At 44.7% G+C, this 19,789-nt stretch overlaps 2 protein-coding genes and 1 long non-coding RNA gene across 4 annotated transcripts; 2 read left to right on the top strand and 1 right to left on the bottom strand.

Moving 5' to 3' along the window:
- Positions 1 to 1,484: 1,484 nt before the first annotated feature.
- LOC147376441 (ubiquitin-conjugating enzyme E2 D3-like) lies at positions 1,485 to 3,343 on the top strand. Of its 2 annotated transcripts, XM_086392620.1 has the most exons (2): positions 1,485 to 1,723; positions 2,865 to 3,343. In XM_086392620.1, exons 1-2 carry the CDS (start codon positions 1,550 to 1,552, stop codon positions 3,282 to 3,284), a joined length of 594 nt encoding a protein of 197 aa, XP_086248746.1. In that variant the 5' UTR covers positions 1,485 to 1,549; the 3' UTR covers positions 3,285 to 3,343. The 2 variants fall into 2 exon arrangements, with proteins under 2 accessions (XP_086248746.1, XP_086248745.1); XM_086392619.1 differs by lacking the exon at positions 1,485 to 1,723 and having other exon boundaries at positions 2,826 to 3,343.
- Positions 3,344 to 7,290: 3,947 nt separating this feature from the next.
- VPS72 (vacuolar protein sorting 72 homolog) lies at positions 7,291 to 19,127 on the top strand. Its single transcript, XM_086392594.1, has 6 exons — positions 7,291 to 7,463; positions 11,107 to 11,259; positions 11,435 to 11,549; positions 11,937 to 12,113; positions 18,068 to 18,212; positions 18,549 to 19,127. The coding sequence occupies exons 1-6, from the start codon at positions 7,347 to 7,349 to the stop codon at positions 18,934 to 18,936; spliced, it is 1,095 nt and encodes a 364-aa protein (XP_086248720.1). The 5' UTR covers positions 7,291 to 7,346; the 3' UTR covers positions 18,937 to 19,127.
- Positions 13,570 to 14,633, bottom strand: LOC147376440 (uncharacterized). Its single transcript, XR_015160999.1, has 2 exons — positions 14,507 to 14,633; positions 13,570 to 13,845 (listed from the first exon to the last, which is right to left on the bottom strand). It is a non-coding gene; the product is annotated as an uncharacterized LOC147376440 (long non-coding RNA).
- Positions 19,128 to 19,789: the final 662 nt, after the last annotated feature.

The raw sequence follows: 19,789 nt of genomic DNA, 5'->3' as shown, positions 1-19,789 counted from the left end.
TTCGCTTGAGGACCCCAGTCACATTGGATTAAGGGCTTGTCCTAGGGTTAGCAACAACCTTATTTCCAAAAAGGGCTTCCCTTGGGGCTCAGCTGGTAAATAAACCACCTGCAGTGCCAGAGACCTGGGTTTGACCCCTGGGTTAGGAAGATCCCCTAGAGAGGGAAGGGCTACCCACTCCAGTATTCTGGCCTGGAGAACTCCATGGACTGCAAACAGTCGGACATGACTGAGTGACTTTCACTTTATTTTCTTTTTTTGTGTGTGTGTATGTAATAAAGTTTTATTAAAGTATAAAGGAGATAGAGAAAGCTTCTGACCTAGGCATCAGAAGGGGGCAGAAAGAGTACCCCGGCAAGTCCCTTTAAAAGGAAAAGGTGAGGGATCGGCGTGGTTAGTTGTTATAGACTTCTGGGTGTCAGATCCTTTGTTCTCAAGGTCAGGTCATGGTCAGATAATGATGTTCCTGAAAATCTCTACCAGATGAATATTATTCTCTGTCTTGACCAGAAAGGGCAAAGTACCAAGGCACAACTTTTACCCTCCAAGGTCCCAGTCCTGGCTAAGAGGAGGCAGATCTCAGTTGGCAGCTCCTTCAGGGCCAGGTTCCCATATCCTGCCCAGCTGTCATCCCTGAGGGAGCCAGGCATCCAACCCAAGTGGCCCTCAGTCTCCTCAGACCATCCAAATGGGAAGACCAGGTCTCACAGACTGTGACTCATACAGACGGCCACTGCTAGTGGGTCACAGAGACAGGGATGGGGAAGAGGTTCACTGCTTCTCAAGTCTGGGCCCCAGCTAGTGGAGGGCCTTAGTGAGGGCTCTGGAGCTCTGCAAGACATAGTCCCTGGGCTCCCTAGTCTGCTCCCTGGGCCCTCCAGTTCACCTGCTGGCCCAAGGCTGGGTAAGCTGGGGGGCCTCCAGGAGAAGGCCTGCATCTGCCTTTTACCTCACTCTCCATCTCATGACCACCACCCCATGGATTGTTGACTGAATCGTTTCCCCAGTGGTCCCCTGTTGACAGTTACCAGTGGGCAGGACCCACTGCAGCGCTGACCAATAGCTGAACAGGACCTGTTGCCTGCAAGGTGCAGAGAAATGAGGCACAGCAATTCTACCTGCTAAGGGCTGTGCTCATCCTGCTCCGTTAGAGAAGCAGTAACAGACTATTTTCTTGGGCTCCAAAATCACTGTGGCTGGTGACTGTAGCCATGAAACTAAAAGATGCTTGTTCCTTGGAAGAAAAGCTATGCTCAGTTCAGTTCAGTCGCTCAGTTGTGTCTGACTCTTTGCGACCCCATGAATCGCAGCACGCCAGGCCTCCCTGTCCATCACCAACTCCCAGAGTTCACCCAGACTCACGGCCATCGAGTCAGTGATGCCATCCAGCCATCTCATCCTCTGTCGTCCTCTTCTCCTCCTGCCCTCAATCCCTCGCAGCATCAGAGTCTTTTCCAATAAGTCAACTCTTTGCATCAGGTGGCCAAAGTACTGGAGTTTCAGCTTTAGCATCATTCCTTCCAAAGAAATCCCAGGGCTGATCTTCAGAATGGACTGGTTGGATCTCCTTGCAGTCCAAGGGACTCTCAAGAGTCTTCTCCAACACCACAGTTCAAAAGCATCAATTCTTCGGCACTCAGCCTTCTTCACAGTCCAACTCTCACATCCATACATGACCACAGGAAAAACCATAGCCTTGACTAGACGAACCTTTGTTGGCAAAGTAATGTCTGCTTTTGAATATGCTGTCGAAGTTGGTGATAACTTTCCTTCCAAGGAGTAAGCGCCTTTTAATTTCATGGCTGCAGTCACCATCTGCAGTGATTTTGGAACCCAAAAAAATAAAGTCTGACACTGTTTCCACTGTTTCCCCATCTATTTGCCATGAAGTGATGGGACCGGATGCCATGATCTTCGTTTTCTGAATGTTGAGCTTTAAGCCAACTTTTTCACTCTCCACTTTCACTTTCATCAAGAGGCTTTTTAGTTCCTCTTCACTTTCTGCCATAAGGGTGGTGTCATCTACATATCTGAGGTTATTGATATTTCTCCTGGCAATCTTGATTCCAAACTTGTGTTTCTTCCAGTCCAGCGTTTCTCATGATGTACTCTGCATATAAGTTAAATAAACAGGGTGACAATATACAGCCTTGATGAACTCCTTTTCCTATTTGGAACCAGTCTGTTGTTCCATGTCCAGTTCTAACTGTTGCTTTCTGACCTGCATACAGATTTCTCAAGAGGCAGGTCAGGTGGTCTGGTATTCCCATCTCTTTCAGAATTTTCCACAGTTTATTGTGATCCACACAGTCACAGGCTTTGGCATAGTCAGTAAAGCAGAAATAGATGTTTTTCTGGAACTCTCTTGCTTTTTCCATGATCCAGCAGATGTTGGCAATTTGATCTCTGGTTCCTCTGCCTTTTCTAAAACCAGCTTGAACATCAGGAAGTTCACGGTTCACGTATTGCTGAAGCCTGGCTTGGAGAATTTTGAGCATTACTTTACTAGCATGTGAGATGAGTGCAATTGTGCTAAACCTAGACAATATTAAAAAACAGAGACATCACTTTGCCGACAAAGATCTGTCTAGTCAAAGCTATGTTTTTTTTCAGTAGTCATGTATGGACGTGAGAGTTGGACCGTAAAGAAGGCTGAGTGCTGAAGAAACCAGCCTCGAGGTTCTCGCGAGATCCACCTCCTCGATACCAAGCGCCTGTGTCTGGCAGAGCTGGTGTGAGATAAATAGACAATCCTTCCCAGTCACTGGGATAATCAAGAGTTTTGGCCGGACTTCCAGCACACATCAAGATAGTGAGGAGCCAGACAAAAAGCACAGACTATGGTGCTGAAACACACTAATAAGGAACTTAGTGATTTGGCCCGTGACCCTCCAGCACAATGTTCTGCAAGTCCAGTTGGGGATGATATGTTTCATTGGCAAGTCACAATTATGGGACCTAATAACAGCCCATATCAAGATGGTGTATTCTTTTTGATAATTCATTTTCCTACAGACTACCCCTTCAAACCACCTAAGGTTGTATTTACAATAAGAATTTATGATCCAAATATTAACAGTAATGGCAGCATTTGTCTCAATATTCTAAGATCACAGTGGTCTCCTGCTTTAACTGTTTCTAAAGTTCTTTTATCCATTTGTTCACTGCTATGTGATCCAAACCCAGGTGACCCCTTAGTGCCAGAGACTGCATGGATCTATAAAACAGACAGAGATAAGTACAACAGAATATCTCGGGAATGGACTCAGAAGTATGCCATGTGATTCTATCTTAAAGACAGAATAACCTGTATTATAGCTGGGATAAACTTTAAATTAGTGTTGCTTTTCTGATTTTCTTACCGGGCTGCTCGCGTATCAGACCTCATGTTTTTTGTTTACCTCCCTCCATTCACATGCTCATGTGAGAAGACTTAAGTTCTTCCAGCTTTGGACAATAACTGCTTTTAGAAACTGTAAAGTAGTTACAAGAGAACAGTTGTGCAAGATTCAGAATATTTTTAAAAAATGTAGCATGTGTAATATGTGGCCAATGTGTTCACTCTAACTTGGTTATAAGACTAAAACCTTTCCTCACTGCTCAAACATGCTGAAGAATCATCTTGAGAGGGAGGGAGATGGATGCTGAGTTGTCACATCAAAGGAAGCAGCATTATTCTAGCAGCATCCATCCTTGTTTAAGCATTCCACTGTTAGAGATTTGAAGTTACATGATATACTTTATGCTCATAACTGATGTGGCTGGAGAATTTATTGAATTTATAACATCAGCAGAACAGAAAATGTGATGTATTTTATGCATGTCAGTAAAGGAATGACCTGTTCTTGTTCTACAGAGAATGGAAATAGGAAGTCAAACACACTTTGTATTCGAAAATACGGTCTCAAACATTTTTAAATTTTCATTTAAATTGTTAGGAGGCTTGGAGCTCTAACTTGGAGTTAATCTGTCTTCCAATACACTGTTTAATATAGTACTGAATAAATGGTGCAAGTTGTCAATGGATGAGTGATCAACTAATAACTCTGCTAGTAATTGATTTATTTTTTTCAATGAAGTTGCATAAACCAATGAGTGTAGTTCGGTTCAGTCACTCAGTCATGTCTGACTCTTTGCTACCCCATGAACTGCAGCACACCAGGCCTCCCTGTCCATCACCAACAGCTGGAGTCTACCCAAACCCATGTCCATTGAGTCAGTGATGCCACCCAACCATCTCATCCTCTGTCGTCCCCTTCTCCTCCTGCCCTCAATCTTTCCCAGCATCAGGGTCTTTTCAAATGAGTCAGTCTTCGCATCAGGTGGCCAAAGTACTGGAGCTTCAGCTTCAACATCAGTCCTTCCAACGAACACCCAGGACTGATCTTTAGGGTGGACTGGTTGGATCTCCTTGCAGTCCAAGGGACTCTCAAGAGTCTTCTCCAACACCACAATTCAAAAGCATCAATTCTTTGGCACTCAGCTTTCTTTATAGTCCAACTCTCACATCCATACATGACTACTGGAAAAACCGTAGCCTGGACTAGATGGACCTCTGTTGACAAAGTAATGTCTCTGCTTTTTAATATGCTGTCTAGGTTGGTCATAACTTTCCTTCCAAGGAATAAGCGTCTTTTAATTTCATGGCTGCAGTCTCCATCTGCAGTGATTTTGGAGCCCCAAAAAACAAAAGGTCAGCCACTGTTTCCACTGTTTCCCCATTTATTTGCCATGAAGTGATGGGACCGGGTGCTATGATCTTAGTTTTCTGAATGTTGAGCTTTAAGCCAACTTTTTCACTCTCCTCTTTCACAAGGCTCTTTAGTTGTTCTTCACATTCTGCCATAAGAGTGGTGTCAGCTGCATATCTGAGGTTATTGATGTATCTCCTGGCAATCTTGATTCCAGCTTGTACTTCTTCTAGCCCAGCGTTTCTCATGATGTACTCTGCATATAAGTTAAATAAGCAGGGTGACAATATACAGCCTTGACGTACTCCTTTTCCTGTTTGGAACCAGTCTGTTGTTCCATGTCCAGTTCTAACTGTTGCTTCCTGACCTGCATACAGGTTTCTCAAGAGGCAGGTCAGGTGGTCTGGTATTCCCATCTCTTTCAGAATTTTCCACAGTTTATTATGATCCACACAGTCAAAGGCTTTGACATAGTCAATAAAGCAGAAATAGATGTTTTTTCTGGAACTCTCCTGCTTTTTTGATGATCCAGTGGATGTTAGCCATTTGATCTCTGGTTCCTCTGCCTTTTCTAAAACCAGCTTGAACACCTGGAAGTTCATGGTTCACGTATTGCTGAAGCCTGGCTTGGAGAATTTTGAGCATTTAGCTGTCCAGATTAATCAGTATGGGAAACAATCTTTTGTAAATGCAAAGCAGTTTTTTGTATATACTGTTGGGATTTGCCTCATTGTTTGACATCAAATGATGATGTAAAGTTCAAGAGAGTGAATATTTTGCATGTTCAGTTAAAAGTGTGCTGTCTGTTACAGGTTGACACATTGATTGACCTGATTTACGCAGAATTAATAAGCTATTCAGATAGTATAGCTTTAGTATGCTGCACATGATACTGGCAGCCTGGGAGTTCATAGGTGGACTTGGGACCCAGCAGTTTTGAAACGTGTATGTGGAGTTTAAGGAATTTGTTTCCCAGATGCAACCCCCATCTAACTAAATTTTTTCTTCACCTTGTACGCTTGACAGCTGAAAAGACCATAACGTGGGAGTAATAATGGGTCAAAATTTACGAAATAAAGTACTGTTTTGGTGTGGGAGTTGTCACAAGGCTATGTGGAAGTGACTTTAACTATGTGGGATATTGAGGGTTTTTTAATGAATTGAATATCCATTAAAATGGATTTGTTCAGCCATTTACATTAATGAACATTTAAATCCAACAGATGACATTTCAGGTGACAACATGAATGAATAAAAGTCAATGCTGTTGGAAAAAAAAAAAAAAACTATGGTTTTTCCAGTAGTCATGTGCGGTTGTGAGAGTTGGACCATAAAGAAGGCTGAGTGCTGAAGAATTGATGCTTTTGAGCTGTGGTGTTGGAGAAGACTCTTGAGAGTCCCTTTGACTGCATGGAGCTCAAACCAATCAGTCCTAAAGGAAATTAACCCTGAATATTCTTTGGAAGGACTGATGCTGAAGCTGAAGCTCCAATACTTTGGCCACCTGATGCAAAGAGTGAACTGATTGGAAAAGACCCTGATACTGGGAAAGACTGAGGGCAGAAGGAGAAGGGAGCGGCACAGGGAGGATGAGAGGGTTAGATAGCATCACCCACTCAGTGGACATGAATCTGAGGAAACTCCGGGAGACAGTGAAGGACAGGGAAGCCTGGAGTGCTGCAGTCCATAGGGTCGAAGAGTCCGACACGACTTAGCGATTGAACAATAACAGAAAGGTTTCTATTGACAACGGAATGAAAAACGTACGGGAGCAGAGGGAAACTGACCTCTTCTAAATGAAAATTTATTGATTCCCAAATTCTGTCCGTGGGGTAAAGGGCTCCTGGTGTCTTATCATTCCACAGCCCGGATAAACTTGCTTACTGGGGCGGGGAGCTTGGGGTGGCCTCAACGCAGGAGTGGGCGGGGCTGAAGAGTTGAGAAGGCCATGAAATTAAAAGACGCTTGCTCCTTGGAAGAAGTTATGACTAACCTAGACCGCATATTAAAAACCAGAGACATTACTTTACCAACAAATCTCCGTCTAGTCAAAGCCATGGTTTTTCCCATAGTCATGTATGGATGTGAGAACTGAACTATAAAGAAAGCTGAGCGCGGAAGAATTGATGCTTTTGAATTGTGGTGCTGGAGAAGGCTCTTGAGAGTCCCTTGGACTGCAAGGAGATCCAACCAGTCTATCCTAAAGGAAATCAGTCCTGAATATTCATTGGAAGGACTGATGTTGAAGCTGAAACTCGAATACCTTGGCCACCTGATGAGAAGAACTGACTCATCTGAAAGACCCTGATGCTGGGAATGATTAAAGGCGGGAGAAGAAGGGGACAGCAGAAGATGAGATGGTTGGATGGCATCAGTGACTCAATGGAACTGAGTTTGAGTAAGCTCCGGGAGTTGGTGATGGACAGGGAAGCCTGGCGTGCTGCAGTCCATGGGGTCACAAAGAGTCGGACGCAACTGAACTGAACTGAACTGAACTGAGGGGATTGTACTGGGAACTTCTCGACGCTCTGCTACTTCTGTCTGTAGACGACCGGCTTCCGCCGTCAGCCCGCAGGTAGTGGTATCGAGCGCCGAGCCTAGAGAACGGCGCTGGGTGAGGGGCTTGGTGGTGGCAGCGCAGTCTCCATAGGCGTTATGAGTTTGGCTGGGGGCCGCGCCCCCCGGAAGACCGCGGGGAACCGGCTCTCTGGGCTTCTGGAAGCAGAGGAGGAAGATGAGTTCTACCAGACGACTTATGGGGGTTTCACTGAGGCAAGAGCCGGGCCCAGGAAGAGGGAGGGAATAAAGCTAAAAGGAGTCCTGACGGAGAGAGAAACCTCGGACAAAGAAGGGGGCGGGGGAGAGGAGTGCTGGTAGCTGGTACTGGAGATGGGGTGGGCGAGATGGGGGGGATAAACTGGAGTCCTAGCAGGGGGAGCCCTGAATGGTGTTGGAGGGGTCAGGAATGGAGTAGTTGTCCGAAGGACCCCAGACTGTGGCTGAAAACTACTATTTCCTTAACTGCATCTCAGCGCTTCTGACGTCTAGCATACGCCAGGCACATCCTAGTCACGCGGTGTATATTCGTTGGCCTACTGCCTGGTTATTCACCTGAACTGTAGAAAAGAATCTCTCAGAAAAAAAGATAGAGGGACTTAGCCAACTCCTTTTTTCAGCTTTCATATATCGTTGTAAATGTTTTCTTAGATAACTGTTTCTTGACTGTCCTGAAAAGTGACCCCATGTATGTCCTTCCTAGAACATATTTTAGTTTGTAGTTAGATATATTTTGTTTATACCTTCCAATAGACTGTAAGTTCTGTAAGGTTAGAGATGATCTGTTCTGTTCAAGAGTGTACATCCGAGTGCCTAGTCCAATGACTAGATTGAGTTGACACTAGTTAAATTTGTATTGATTGAATCTGTCCATTTTTTAAATGTGTTAAGTGTCTAAAGCAAGCCAAGCACTGTGATAGGCGCTGAGGAAACAGAGTATTAAAAACACCACCTTATCCTTACATTGTCCAGACTCCAGTGGGTGACCTAGCTGAGTTAACAGTCAGTTAAAATATCGTGTGGTAAGGAGAAAAGTGTTAAGCATAGGGTGCTATGGTAGCACTTGGGAGACAAAGTTGTTTGGGATGGGCATCCCTGGGAAACGTGATGTTTAAGCTGAGGACAGTTTGAAAAGTGAGCCTTGGCTGGATGGAGAGCAGTAGGACTGGAAGCAGGGAGAGAATGACCATTAGTCCTGGAAGAGGGTGGGGCGGAATATGTAAAGGCACTGAAAGCCTGCTCTGGGACCTGCACAGCTGCTGTCATACTCCAAACCAGGAAGGAGAAGAATAGAGGGAGTAGGCCTGGGCCCATTCTTGTAGGGTGTTGTGAGCCATGTTAAGTTTTATTCTTCACTCAGAGGACTGAGAAGATTATTTCATGGTCAGATTTGTGTTTTAGAAAGATCACTCTATAATGAGGAAAATGGTAGGAGGAGGCAGTGAGAGTAGAGAAACATAAACAGGAGGAGTCAAGAGAAACTAAGGAATTAGAATCCACAGGACTTGGTGACTGATTAGGAATCATTACTTAACACAGCCATAACCAATTAGTTTAAAATAGAACCTTCTCATCTCTCCTCCAAAGGCCATTTTCCTATTCCTGTCATTTTACGAGTCGTTATTTAATATGTACCCTTCATGCTTCCAAAAAGGATTTAAGAAGGCTTATGATATAAACAAAAAGTAGGAACAGTAAAAATAGAGACAGATGAGAAGTAATTGTACCAGGAGCCTCTGCTAAAATGGTAATAACAGTTGATATTAAATTTAGCTGTGAGTTTCCTGGCAGCCAAATCCTGAATTTCTTTTTTTGTAAGAAAGAAGCATTTAAGTTCTTTAAGAGAGATATACTTATTCAGCATTAAGTCCTAAGGAGAATTACATCCTTGTAAATAAAATAGCAGGGGTTTGGTAGATGATGTAAAAGCATTTTTTTAACTAGTCATGTCTCTTAATGACCCTCGATAAAAGCCAAAGGAATGATAATAAATCCGTAACTTAGTGAAAGCATTTCAGTTGGGCACTAAGCTAATATGTAGTTGAACTACTACCCTCTGGTGATATGATTTAATACCAGGTCAGGGCTGAGGGGATTAATGTGTTCTCAGGCTGTCTTTCACAAACATTAGTTGGGAGGAAATGATGGTCACCAATACAAGACTGAATACTGGCTGCCTTGGCTTGTCAACTGTGTTATTTGCTTGCTTTGGCACCAAGTGCACCAAGAGTAACCCGTCAGTCTCGTCAGTGATTGAAGAGAAAGGCACATGTTTGAGGTGCTGCCCTGCTCAGTTAACTCCCCTCCTCCCAAGCATTTTTTTTTTCCTCTCTCTTTTCCTGTGTGGCTGCTGTTTTAGCCCAAACTCAGGCTTAGGCTCTACTACATGTTTTCTACTCCAGTCCATCCCACCACCTCCAGAACTTTCTGAAACACTCCTTGTATGTAGCTTTCCTCTCCTCCCAAATCTTCAGTGCCTTCCCATTATACATGGTGTGAAGTGAAAGTCGCTCAGTTGTGTCTGAGTCTTTGCAACAACATGCGTTATACAGCCTGCCAGGCTCCTCTGTCTGTGGAATTCTCCAGGCCAGAATATTAGAGTGGGTAGCCATTCCCTTCTCCAAGGGATCTTCCCAACCCAGGGATCGAACACAGGTCTCCCGCATTGCAGGTGGATTCTTTACCGTCTGAGCATGGTAGTAGGACCCAACTCTTTTTCTGTCCCAACTCACCTGAGGAATGAGACATATTTCTCAGTAACTTTGGCTTACTTCAGCGGTGATTATCAGTGCTGGAGCAAGTAAGAGGGAGAGAATTGAGAATCACTGTCCTGCAAGATAAGATCATAAGTTTAAAAGTTAAATGTCATTAAGTCATGACATTTACATTTGTCTGTATATCGAATCCCTGGAGAAGGAAATGGCAACCCACTTCAGTATTCTTGCCTGGAAAATTCCATGGGCAGAGGAAACTGGCCAGCTTCAGTCCATGGGGTCACAAAGAGTTGGACACGACTGAGCTCTTAGATTGAAGGCAACCTTCTTTTCAAATCTTGTAGCCCTATAGGGCATTCAGTTAATGCTGGAAGAAGGCTGTGATGGAGCCTAGGAAGTCTCCTAGGAAAGGCAGTCACCTAGGAAGACTTCTTGCCAGAGACAAACCTGCTTTGCTTAGGTCTAAATCCTTATTCCGTAAACATGCTGTACACATTCTTGCTTCTGCACCTTTGTTCCTGTCATTTGCTCTGCCTGGAATTCCCTCTTCCCTCTTGGCTGTCTAAATACTAGCAGTATTTTAAACCATGGCTCAAGTCCTCTTCATTCTTTTAAAGTCTGAAGCAGAGTTTAGTAAACTACAACCTGCTGGCTGAATCTAACCCACTATCTGTGTTAATCTGGTCCTTTGCAGAAAAAGTTTGCCAACCCTTGGTCTAAAGGAATAAAGTCTAACATTTAGACTTTTCCAGGCCATCAGTCCATTGCAGGTGTGCCTTCCTCTGATCACTTATAACATTTTATTGCCATTTGGTAGTTTATATGTTGCCCTGTATTAAAACTTCCATTTATAATGATGTCTTTTCCTATACTTGACTGTGAGACCCTGAAGGTGGAGACCAAACCATATCCTTTTGTACCCCAGCACTTAACACAGTGTGCTTCAGGTAAAGGGCAGTCAGTTAACGTTGGAAAGGGTGGTGCTGGAGCCAAAGACCATCAGCCCTTCTTGCCTGAGGAAAATGAAAGGTTAGGCTGGGAAGGAGAGTGGGGCAGCCCTTATCAATAGGCAAAGGGATTCTGTTCCTCCTAGAGGGGCATTAATAACTGCTGCCAGTGAGAACGGCATCTCCCTATGTCCTCAGGAATCAGGAGATGATGAGTATCAAGGGGACCAGTCAGACACAGAGGATGAGGTGGACTCTGACTTTGACATCGACGAAGGGGATGAACCATCCAGTGATGGAGAAGCAGAAGAGCCAAGAAGGAAGCGCCGAGTAGTCACCAAAGCATATAAGGTGCAGGGGAGGCCTGGTTTTCTTGGACTTCCTTAATTTGTATTCTCCCTTTCATCAGGTCCCATTATGCCCCACACCAATCCCACTTCCTGCTGTGCTGGTTTTCTCTTCCTAAGGTCTTCATTGTCTCCCAATATCTTCCCTTCCCTGGTATCTGATTTCACTCTGTCCCCAGGAGCCTCTCAAGAGCTTGAGGCCTCGAAAGGTCAGCACCCCAGCTGGTAGCTCTCAGAAGACCCGAGAAGAGAAGGCACTGCTTCCATTAGAACTACAGGATGATGGCACTGACAGTGAGTGAGGATGTTTGGGTCAATAGAGAAAGATGAAGTATGATGATAAAATACTGTATTCATATTAAGTTTACTGAAGTTGATAACTTTACTATGAGCATGTAGGAATAATTCTAATTAGGAAATATACACCGAGTATTTAGGGAAGAGAGCTATGATGTTGATGTGCATAACTTAACTCTCAGATTATTCAGAAAATACACACACACATTGCAAATAGGGCAAAATGTTAACAGAGGATTTGGCAAAGGATTCATGGGTGTTCTTTGTACTATTCTTAACTTTTTCTTAAGTTTGAAATGATTTCCAAATAAAAAGCTTTAAAATTAAATTCAGAGAAGGTAGACATGAGTTCGAAGATTTCTTCCTCTATGATTTCCTTCCCAGGTCGGAAGTCCATGCGTCAATCTACAGCTGAGCACACACGACAAACATTCCTTCGGGTACAGGAGAGGCAGGGCCAGTCACGGCGACGGAAGGGGCCCCACTGTGAGCGGCCACTCACCCAGGAGGAGCTGCTCAGGGAGGCCAAGATCACAGAGGAGCTCAACTTACGTTCACTGGGTCAGTCTTTGGTTTTGAGAACAGTGGGTAGAGGGGCTGAGAAGCACAAGAAAAAGTTAGATCTAGAGGCCCCAAAGAATTGGACAGATGGAGATTTGGGACAAGAGAAATCAGATGAAAGATACGGGGAGAGAAAGTGATTAGGAGCAAGGAAGTAGGCAGTAATGAGGGCTCTGAAGAACAAGTTATATTAAAGTGCTTTGGTATAAAGTAGGAATCGTATGGAAAAGAGTTCAGATTCTAACTCCGCTGTTCACTTGCTATAAGACTGCAGGCAAATTACTTACAACCTGCTTGCATCTTTCTTTCCTTGTTCACAAAATGTGATGAGATGATAATACTACTTTAATGATCATGAGAATTAGAAATTCAGTAGAATCAGTCTGTTCATGAGATACATTGCTTTAAGGTAAAAATTCTGTAAGGTCTTTTCAGTTTATGTGCTGTTGGGCACACAGTCCTGTATGGGAACATACAGTACAAAAGCATACATTTCTTTAAGGGACGGTGAGCATTCTCAGATCATGAGAGACGAATGAGGGAGCAGCAGATTTCACTCTCTGCATCATGTGCTCACTCTGGACCATATGTACATTGAGTAAAATAACAGGTGAAATCTCTACAATATTTGATTTGCTATTTCTCTCTGAATCTTTTTTTCATCAAACACATATAATTGAATGTGCATAACCCAAATACAGTTCTACTGTGATGTGGAAAATTGTTTACCCAGAATATCTGGGACCCAAATCATTTTAGTATGATGGTATCCTTGGTATCCTTAGGACTTCCTTGGTGGCTCAGACGGTTATGCGTCTGCCTACAATGTGGGAGACCTGGGTTCAATCCCTGGGTCAGGAAGATCTCTTGGAGAAGGAAATGGCAACCCACTCCAGTATTCTTGCCTGGAAAATCCCCTGGACGGAGGAGCCTGGTAGGCTACAGTCCATGGGGTTGAAAAGAGTTGGACACGACTGAGTGACTTCACTTTCACTTAATTCATTTTAGTTTAATGGTATCAGTAGTTTTGAAATGTAGATACCTACACTCCAGAAAGTTCGCTGGTGGTCTAGTGGTTAGGACTCAGCGGTCTCACTGCCTTGCCTGGGTTCTATTCCCAGTCAGTGAAGCACATCTTTGGGGCTTCCCTGATAGCTCAGTTGGTAAAGAATCTGCCTGCAGTGCAGGAAACCTGGGTTCAATTCCTGTGTTGGGAATATCTGCTGGAGAAGGGATAGGCTACCCACTCCAGTATTCTTGGGCATCCCTGGTGGCTCACCTGGTAAAGAATCCACCTGCAATGTGGGAGACCTGGGTTTGATCCCTGGGTTGGGAAGATCCCCTGGAGAAGGGAAAGGCTACCCACTCCAGTATTCTGGCCTGGAGAATTCCATGGACTGTGTAGTCCATGCAGTCACGAAACAGTTGGACATGACTGAGTGACTTTCACTTTCACTCCAAAAGACCACAAAAGATTTAATTAATTTTCAACATTTTCAGGGTGTATTGTCGTGACTTTTAAAAAAATATTTCTATTTGGCTGTGGTGGGTCTTCGTTCTGCCCTCAGGCTCTGTCTCATTGCCGAGAGGAGAGGTTCTTCTTCATTGTTTAGGGTGGCTTCTTGTGTGGAACACAGGCTCTAGGGCATGAGGGCTCAGTATCTGTGGTTCATGGGCTTAGTTGCTCCATGGCATGGGGAATCTTCCTGGACCAGGATCGAACTACTGTTCTCTGCCTCAACAGAACAGATTCTTTATTTATGTGTTTTTAATTGAATGATAATTACAGTGTTGTATTGGTTTCTGTCATATATCAACATGGATCAGCCGTAGGTATATATATGTCCCCTTCCTCTTGAGCCTCCCTCCCATCCCATCCCACCCTTTGAGGTTGTCATAGAGCCCCAGTTTGAGTTCCCTGAATCATACAGCAAATTCCCACTGGTTATCTATTTTACATATGGTACTGGAGAAGGAAATGGCAACCCACTCCAGCGTTCTTGCCTGGAGAATCCCAGGGACGGGGAAGCCTGGTGGGCTGCCGTCTATGGGGTTGCACAGAGTCAGACACGACTGAAGCGACTTCGCAGCCGCAGCAGTGGTAGTGTATATGTTTCCATGCTACTTTCTCCATTCATCCCACCCTCTCCTCCTTACCACCCCCATGTCCATAAGTCTGTTCTCTATGTCTGCATCTCTACTGCTGCCCTGAAAATAGGTTCATCAGTACTACTTTCTAGATTCCATATGCATGCGTTAATATACGATATTTATTTTTCTCTTTCTGACTGACTTCACTCCGTGTAATAGGCTCTAGGTTCACTCATCTCATTAGCACTGACTCAAACTAGTTCCTTTTTATGGCTGAGTAATATTTCATTGTGTATACGTACCACAGCTTCCTTATCCGTTCATCTGTTGTTGGACATCTAGGTTACTTCCATGTCCTAGTTATTGTAAATAGTGCTGGCAGGCAGATTCTTAACCACTGGACCAACAGGGAAGTCCAGCTGTCATGACTTTAAAAAAAAATTATTATTATATTGGCTTTAAAATGGGAAATATACCCTTTATCTGTATAATGGCAATGCCGTGCTTTAAAACAGTGGTTATCTCTTTTTTTTAAACAGTGGTTATCTCTTAAAACATATAAATGGCTGAGAAATATCACAAATAATGAGGTCACTTGATGTCACTATAATTATAATCTGCTGATGGTTTCAGGCCACTGTAAAGAGAGTGATTCCCAGGCTTCTGACATAGGAGATCCTGGTGGCGCATGTTTGGCAGGAGAATTGAACATGTTGGATGTGAGATGTCTGTGAGCAGTTCATGCAGTGCTGAGAAATCAGATAAACACACAAATCTTGTGCTTGAACAAGATATCTGGGCTAGAAATAACTAATTTGGAAGTTTTTGAATGTGGATGGTAATTGACACTGGAGTGGATGAGATCACTCAGGGAGAAAACATAGAGGAAGAAGGGAAGGCAGAGGCTCAAGAAGGTCCTGCAGACACTAAAAAGTAATGGTCTCCTACAAGAGGAGGAGCTTAGGAAAGGATCTGAGGGAAGGCCAGAGAGTGGGAAATGCCAGGAAAGTTTGTCTTAAGAACTCTAAGGAAAGAGAATGTTTTGGGGCAGTAGCTGCTCAGTCTTGCTGAGATGCCAGTGAAGAGAACTGAGAAGTGTCTGTTGATTTTGGTGACATGGGAGTCAGAAATTACCTTAGGGAGCATTTTTGGGGGAGCAAGCCATTGGGAAGTTGTTGGGAAGCCAAACCTTTAAAATTTGGCCATGAAGGGTAGGAGGGGAACAGTAGGGGGTCTGGGGTCAAGACAGGGTTTGTCCCTGTTCTCTTTTATTCAAAGATTGGAGAGTATGTATTTTTGGTGAGATGTAACAAAGAATTTTAAGACAGAAAAGAAAGGATCATTAATAGTGTAGGGTTTTGGAGAAGTGGGAGTCAGGGTGGGAGCTAGGGCACGGGTAGAAGATTGGCCTAAGTTAAGAGGGAGGAAGTAAGGGTGGCTCATAGCTATAGGGTTGTAAATCCAGAGCAGGCCAGTATAATGGTTCTCATCTGATGTTTTTTAGGGACTGTCATTTGTCAGGTGTTGGGGATAGAGTTGGAAGCTTGAGAGTGAAGACTGAAATTGTTGAGGAGATAGGATCATCTGCTGGTGTTGGCAGGTCTTCTGAAGTTTGGGAATATGAATTTCTGGTGGTTTCATTCTACCTGTTGTGTAACTTTTTTCCAGTACTGCTCTTCGTTCCAGGTTTGGGCGAAAGAGTTCAGATTGATAAGAGAATGACTGATGAAGAGAAAAGGAAGGCTGGAAGGAGTGATAGAATGCAGAGATTTTCAGGTACTTGAAGTACTGAAGAACTAGAAGAACAGAGGTATCTAGGGTAATGGAGCAAAGAGAGCTGAAGCGTGGGGCTCCACAAGACCCAGGCACATCCTGCCCGGGGTGTGGGAGAATAAGCAGCCTCCACCAGAGGGCTGCAGGGAGTAGTGGCCTCTACGGATGACAGGTTTCCTGTAAGGCAAGTTTTGGAAGGTATGCTGAGTGAGAAACTTGATGAAATAGATGAGTTGGCTGATTATAGAGCAGAGGTTACAGAGGGTACAGGAAAGTGCTGAGAGAAGAGTTGAAAGGTTGGCTCAAGGGAAAGCAATATTACCATCCGGAATTCAAGTGTAAAGGAGATTAAATCACTGGGGAAGGTGAAGGGGTCAGGGGAGTAGGTATCCAAAGGACTCTTCTGGTCATACTTTATCTAGAGCAGTGGTCCCCAACCTTTTTGGCATCAAAGACCAATTTTGTGGAAGATAATTTTTCCACGAACCCAGGGTGAGGGGGATGTTTCAGGATGATTCGAGCGCATTACATTTATTGTGCACTTCATTTCTAATCTAATGTTGCTACTGATTTGACAGAAGGTACCAGTCCTCGGCCCAGCGGTTGGGGACCCTTGCCCTGGAGAATTGTGTTCAGAGTACCCACATTTAAGGGGGACAGAGGGACCAGGAATATTTGATCTGTGTATACATTAACAAATCTTTATTGAATTCGTGTCATGTGTGGAATGCTGCGTGACCCTCATGATGTATAGGTAACATGAGGCACAGTCACTGCCCTTAGGAGACGTGTGTACCAACAATGAACCGCCACAGAGCAGTGTCACCGGGGCCAGACAGGGCGACTGGCGAGCTAGAGAGGAGGGCCTGAAAGAAGGACAGTTACTCAGCTCAGCTCACTGTTGCCTGTGAGAATGCAGATACAAAGTTGCCAGATTTTCTTCTTAGTTTTTCAAAAGGGACCAGAAACCTCTGTATTTGAATGTAATTTCCTGACTTTTAAATGTCAGCAACTAATTCAGATTTTTCTTTAAAACACTATGCAAATCAAGCAGGACACATAAGGGGGCTGCTATCTTGCAGCCTCTGCCATAGATCATGGTAAGTACAGGAACAGAAGGGTGTTTTTGGCACAGGTGGCAAAGGAGGGAGTGACTCAGAACCATGTTGTATGAGGAATGGTTCAGTAGAAGGGGTACTGTGATCAGCCTGAAGAGAGATGAGCACTAATTTCAACTATTAAAGGACTGTCAAGTGGAAGACAGGTTAGATTTATGTTCCTTTTGGCCTTAAAAGGTGAAACAGTATCAACAGGAAGTATATTTCAGCTCACAGTGGGAAAGAAGGGGGCTTCCCCAGTGGCTCAGTGGTAAAGAATCCACCTGGCAATGCAGGAGACATGGGTTCAATCCCTGGTCCGGGAAGATCCTAAATGCTGCAGAGCAACTAAACCTGTGCACCACAACTACTGAGCCTGTGCTCCAGAGCCCAGGAACCACACTACTGAGCCCAGGAGCCACAACTACTGAAGCCCTTGTGCCTAGACCCAGTGCTCCACAACACCAGAAGCCACCACAAGGTGATGCCCACACAGCGCAACTGGAGAGTAGCCCACACTCGCTGCAACTAGAGAAAAGTCCACGCATCAACGAAGATCCAGCGCAGCCAAAAACAAATAACTCAGTAAATAAATAAATAATTTTTAAAACGTAGGAAAGAACTGTAATCACTAGGGAATCCTAAAGAGGCAGTGTGCTGCCTTAGATAGATAGGAGCAAGTTGACAGAACAGTAACGAGAGGTTAGAGGAAATGAGCAGGCTCCTCGCCAAAGGATCCCCTCCAGCTCTGAAGTCCTACTGTTCGGAGCCAGTGAGGAATCGAGTGAACCTAAGAAATGATGAGCAGGGTGTATGTCAAGAGGGGCAAGCAGAAAGCTTAGGAAATGGGAGATGCTTGAGGGCTTTAGAGGACTTTGCTAATTGGCTTGGGTGAGCAGTGACTAGACAGCCAGGAGGGTAATTAAGAGACTATAGGACAGGACTGGGGTTTGGGAAGTGGGGAACTAACCATCCGCTCATTCCTTCCTGAAGAGACATATGAGCGGCTCGAGGCTGACAAAAAGAAGCAGGTCCACAAGAAGCGGAAGTGCCCTGGGCCCATAATCACCTACCATTCAGTGACCGTGCCACTGGTTGGGGAGCCAGGCCCTAAAGAAGAGAATGTCGATGTAGAAGGGTGAGTGAGTGAATCTCGGGGAAGAGAGTGCAATGTCTCCCTTCTGAATTCAGCTTGTGTTCCCTTAGCCCCATTTCACTTGCTCTCCTCACACAGCTCTCCTAACACTTGCATATCTTTCAGATCCTTTTCCCATCAGCTCCGATTTTTCTTATAGTCTCTCTCTCCTGTTTTTCCATCCAGCCCTGCTTTGTTTGTCCTGTCTGTCACTTAATAGATTCTCTCCGACTGTTGCCATCCACTGCCGCCTGCTCTTTCTTCAGTTCTCTGATCTCTTTCTTTACCTGTTGTCTTCACCTCTCAGCTCTTTGTGTTTTTCTCTGTCTTTTCCCTCAGACTTGATCCCGCTCCCATGGCTTCTGCATTGGCTGCCCGTGCTGGGACTGGACCCGTCATCCCTCCTGCTCGCTGCTCACGTACCTTCATCACTTTTAGTGACGATGCCACATTTGAGGAATGGTTTCCTCAAGGGCGGCCCCCAAAGATCCCCGTTCGGGAGGTCTGCCCGGTGACCCATCGGCCAGCCCTATATCGGGACCCTGTTACAGACATACCCTACGCCACTGCTCGAGCCTTCAAGATCATCCGTGAGGCCTACAAGAAGTACATCACTGCCCACGGACTGCCGCCCACCGCCTCAGCCCTAGGCCCTGGCCCACCACCTCCTGAGCCCCTCCCTGGCTCTGGGCCCCGAGCCTTGCGCCAGAAAATTGTCATCAAATGAAGGGATGTCTGGTCCTTAGAAACCTCTTTCCTGTCCTAACTTAAGGTTCTTAAGCTGGGGCTCTTAAGAAGCCCTGCTTCTCCCCTTTGTCATCGGTGATCTTTGCCCAGCTCTTCTCTGTATTTCTTTCACATCTTTCCCCCTAGTTCCTACAGGTTTGTGTTTTTTAATCTAATAAAATAGAAAGATCCCTTTTGTCTGGTGTCCAATCTAGGGTTGGGAGCAAAAAGTATTTGTGAATGAGTTTTATATTTGTTTAATAGCTTTTATTATGAGTCATCCTTTTTATTCTTTATTTTTTTAAGGGTTTTTTTTGGGGGCCACACCATATGGCTTGTAGGATCTTAGTTCCCCAACCAAGGATCAGCCCTGGGCCCTCAGCAGTGAAAGCGCCTAGTCCTAACCACTGGACCACCAGGGAACTTCCAGAGTTTCCCTTTTTAAATTGTAAAATATTAATTCCTCTAACAGTTTATAAACACCTTAAAATTAGACACCAAAACAAAATCCTTGTACTCACCTCTATATCTCCTTATAGTCACTGCTTTGAATATAGCAGGCACTAAATATTGGGTTGGCCAAAAATTTTGTTCAGGTTTTCTGTACAATACCATGGAAAAACCCAAACAGACTTTTAGGCCAATCCAGTAAGTATTAATAGGAACTGTGATTCGTAGAAGTGCAGTTTCTGGGACTCGGGCTTGGAGGAAGGGGAGGAGGTGCCATGGCTGTTAGCGGCCACTAGAGGCTCTCAGGGCTGGGCAGGGTATGGGGGCTGTGTATATGTGATCTCCCACTACCCCCACCTGGCCAGAGCTAAAATAATAAAATGCTGAGCTCACTGTTCCCCCAC

The sequence above is a fragment of the Bos grunniens genome, chromosome 3, assembly GCF_055505025.1.
Source record: "Bos grunniens cultivar Pamir isolate PY7600 chromosome 3, Bosgru_T2T1.0, whole genome shotgun sequence".
Lineage (NCBI taxonomy): Eukaryota > Metazoa > Chordata > Mammalia > Artiodactyla > Bovidae > Bos > Bos grunniens.
Note: the sequence above shows the minus strand (reverse complement) of the source record. Positions and strands in the feature narration are given on the sequence as shown.

Excerpts from the sequence above, each read along its gene's own strand:
- LOC147376441 (XM_086392620.1), top strand. The coding sequence starts at position 1,550 with ATGGACTGGTTGGATCTCCTTGCAGTCCAAGGGACTCTCAAGAGTCTT. Across the intron at positions 1,724-2,864 it reads GACGAACCTTTGTTGGCAAA|GAACTTAGTGATTTGGCCCG; the intron begins GTAATGTCTGCT and ends CACACTAATAAG.
- VPS72 (XM_086392594.1), top strand. The coding sequence starts at position 7,347 with ATGAGTTTGGCTGGGGGCCGCGCCCCCCGGAAGACCGCGGGGAACCGG. Across the intron at positions 11,260-11,434 it reads TAGTCACCAAAGCATATAAG|GAGCCTCTCAAGAGCTTGAG; the intron begins GTGCAGGGGAGG and ends CTCTGTCCCCAG. Across the intron at positions 18,213-18,548 it reads GAGAATGTCGATGTAGAAGG|ACTTGATCCCGCTCCCATGG; the intron begins GTGAGTGAGTGA and ends CTTTTCCCTCAG.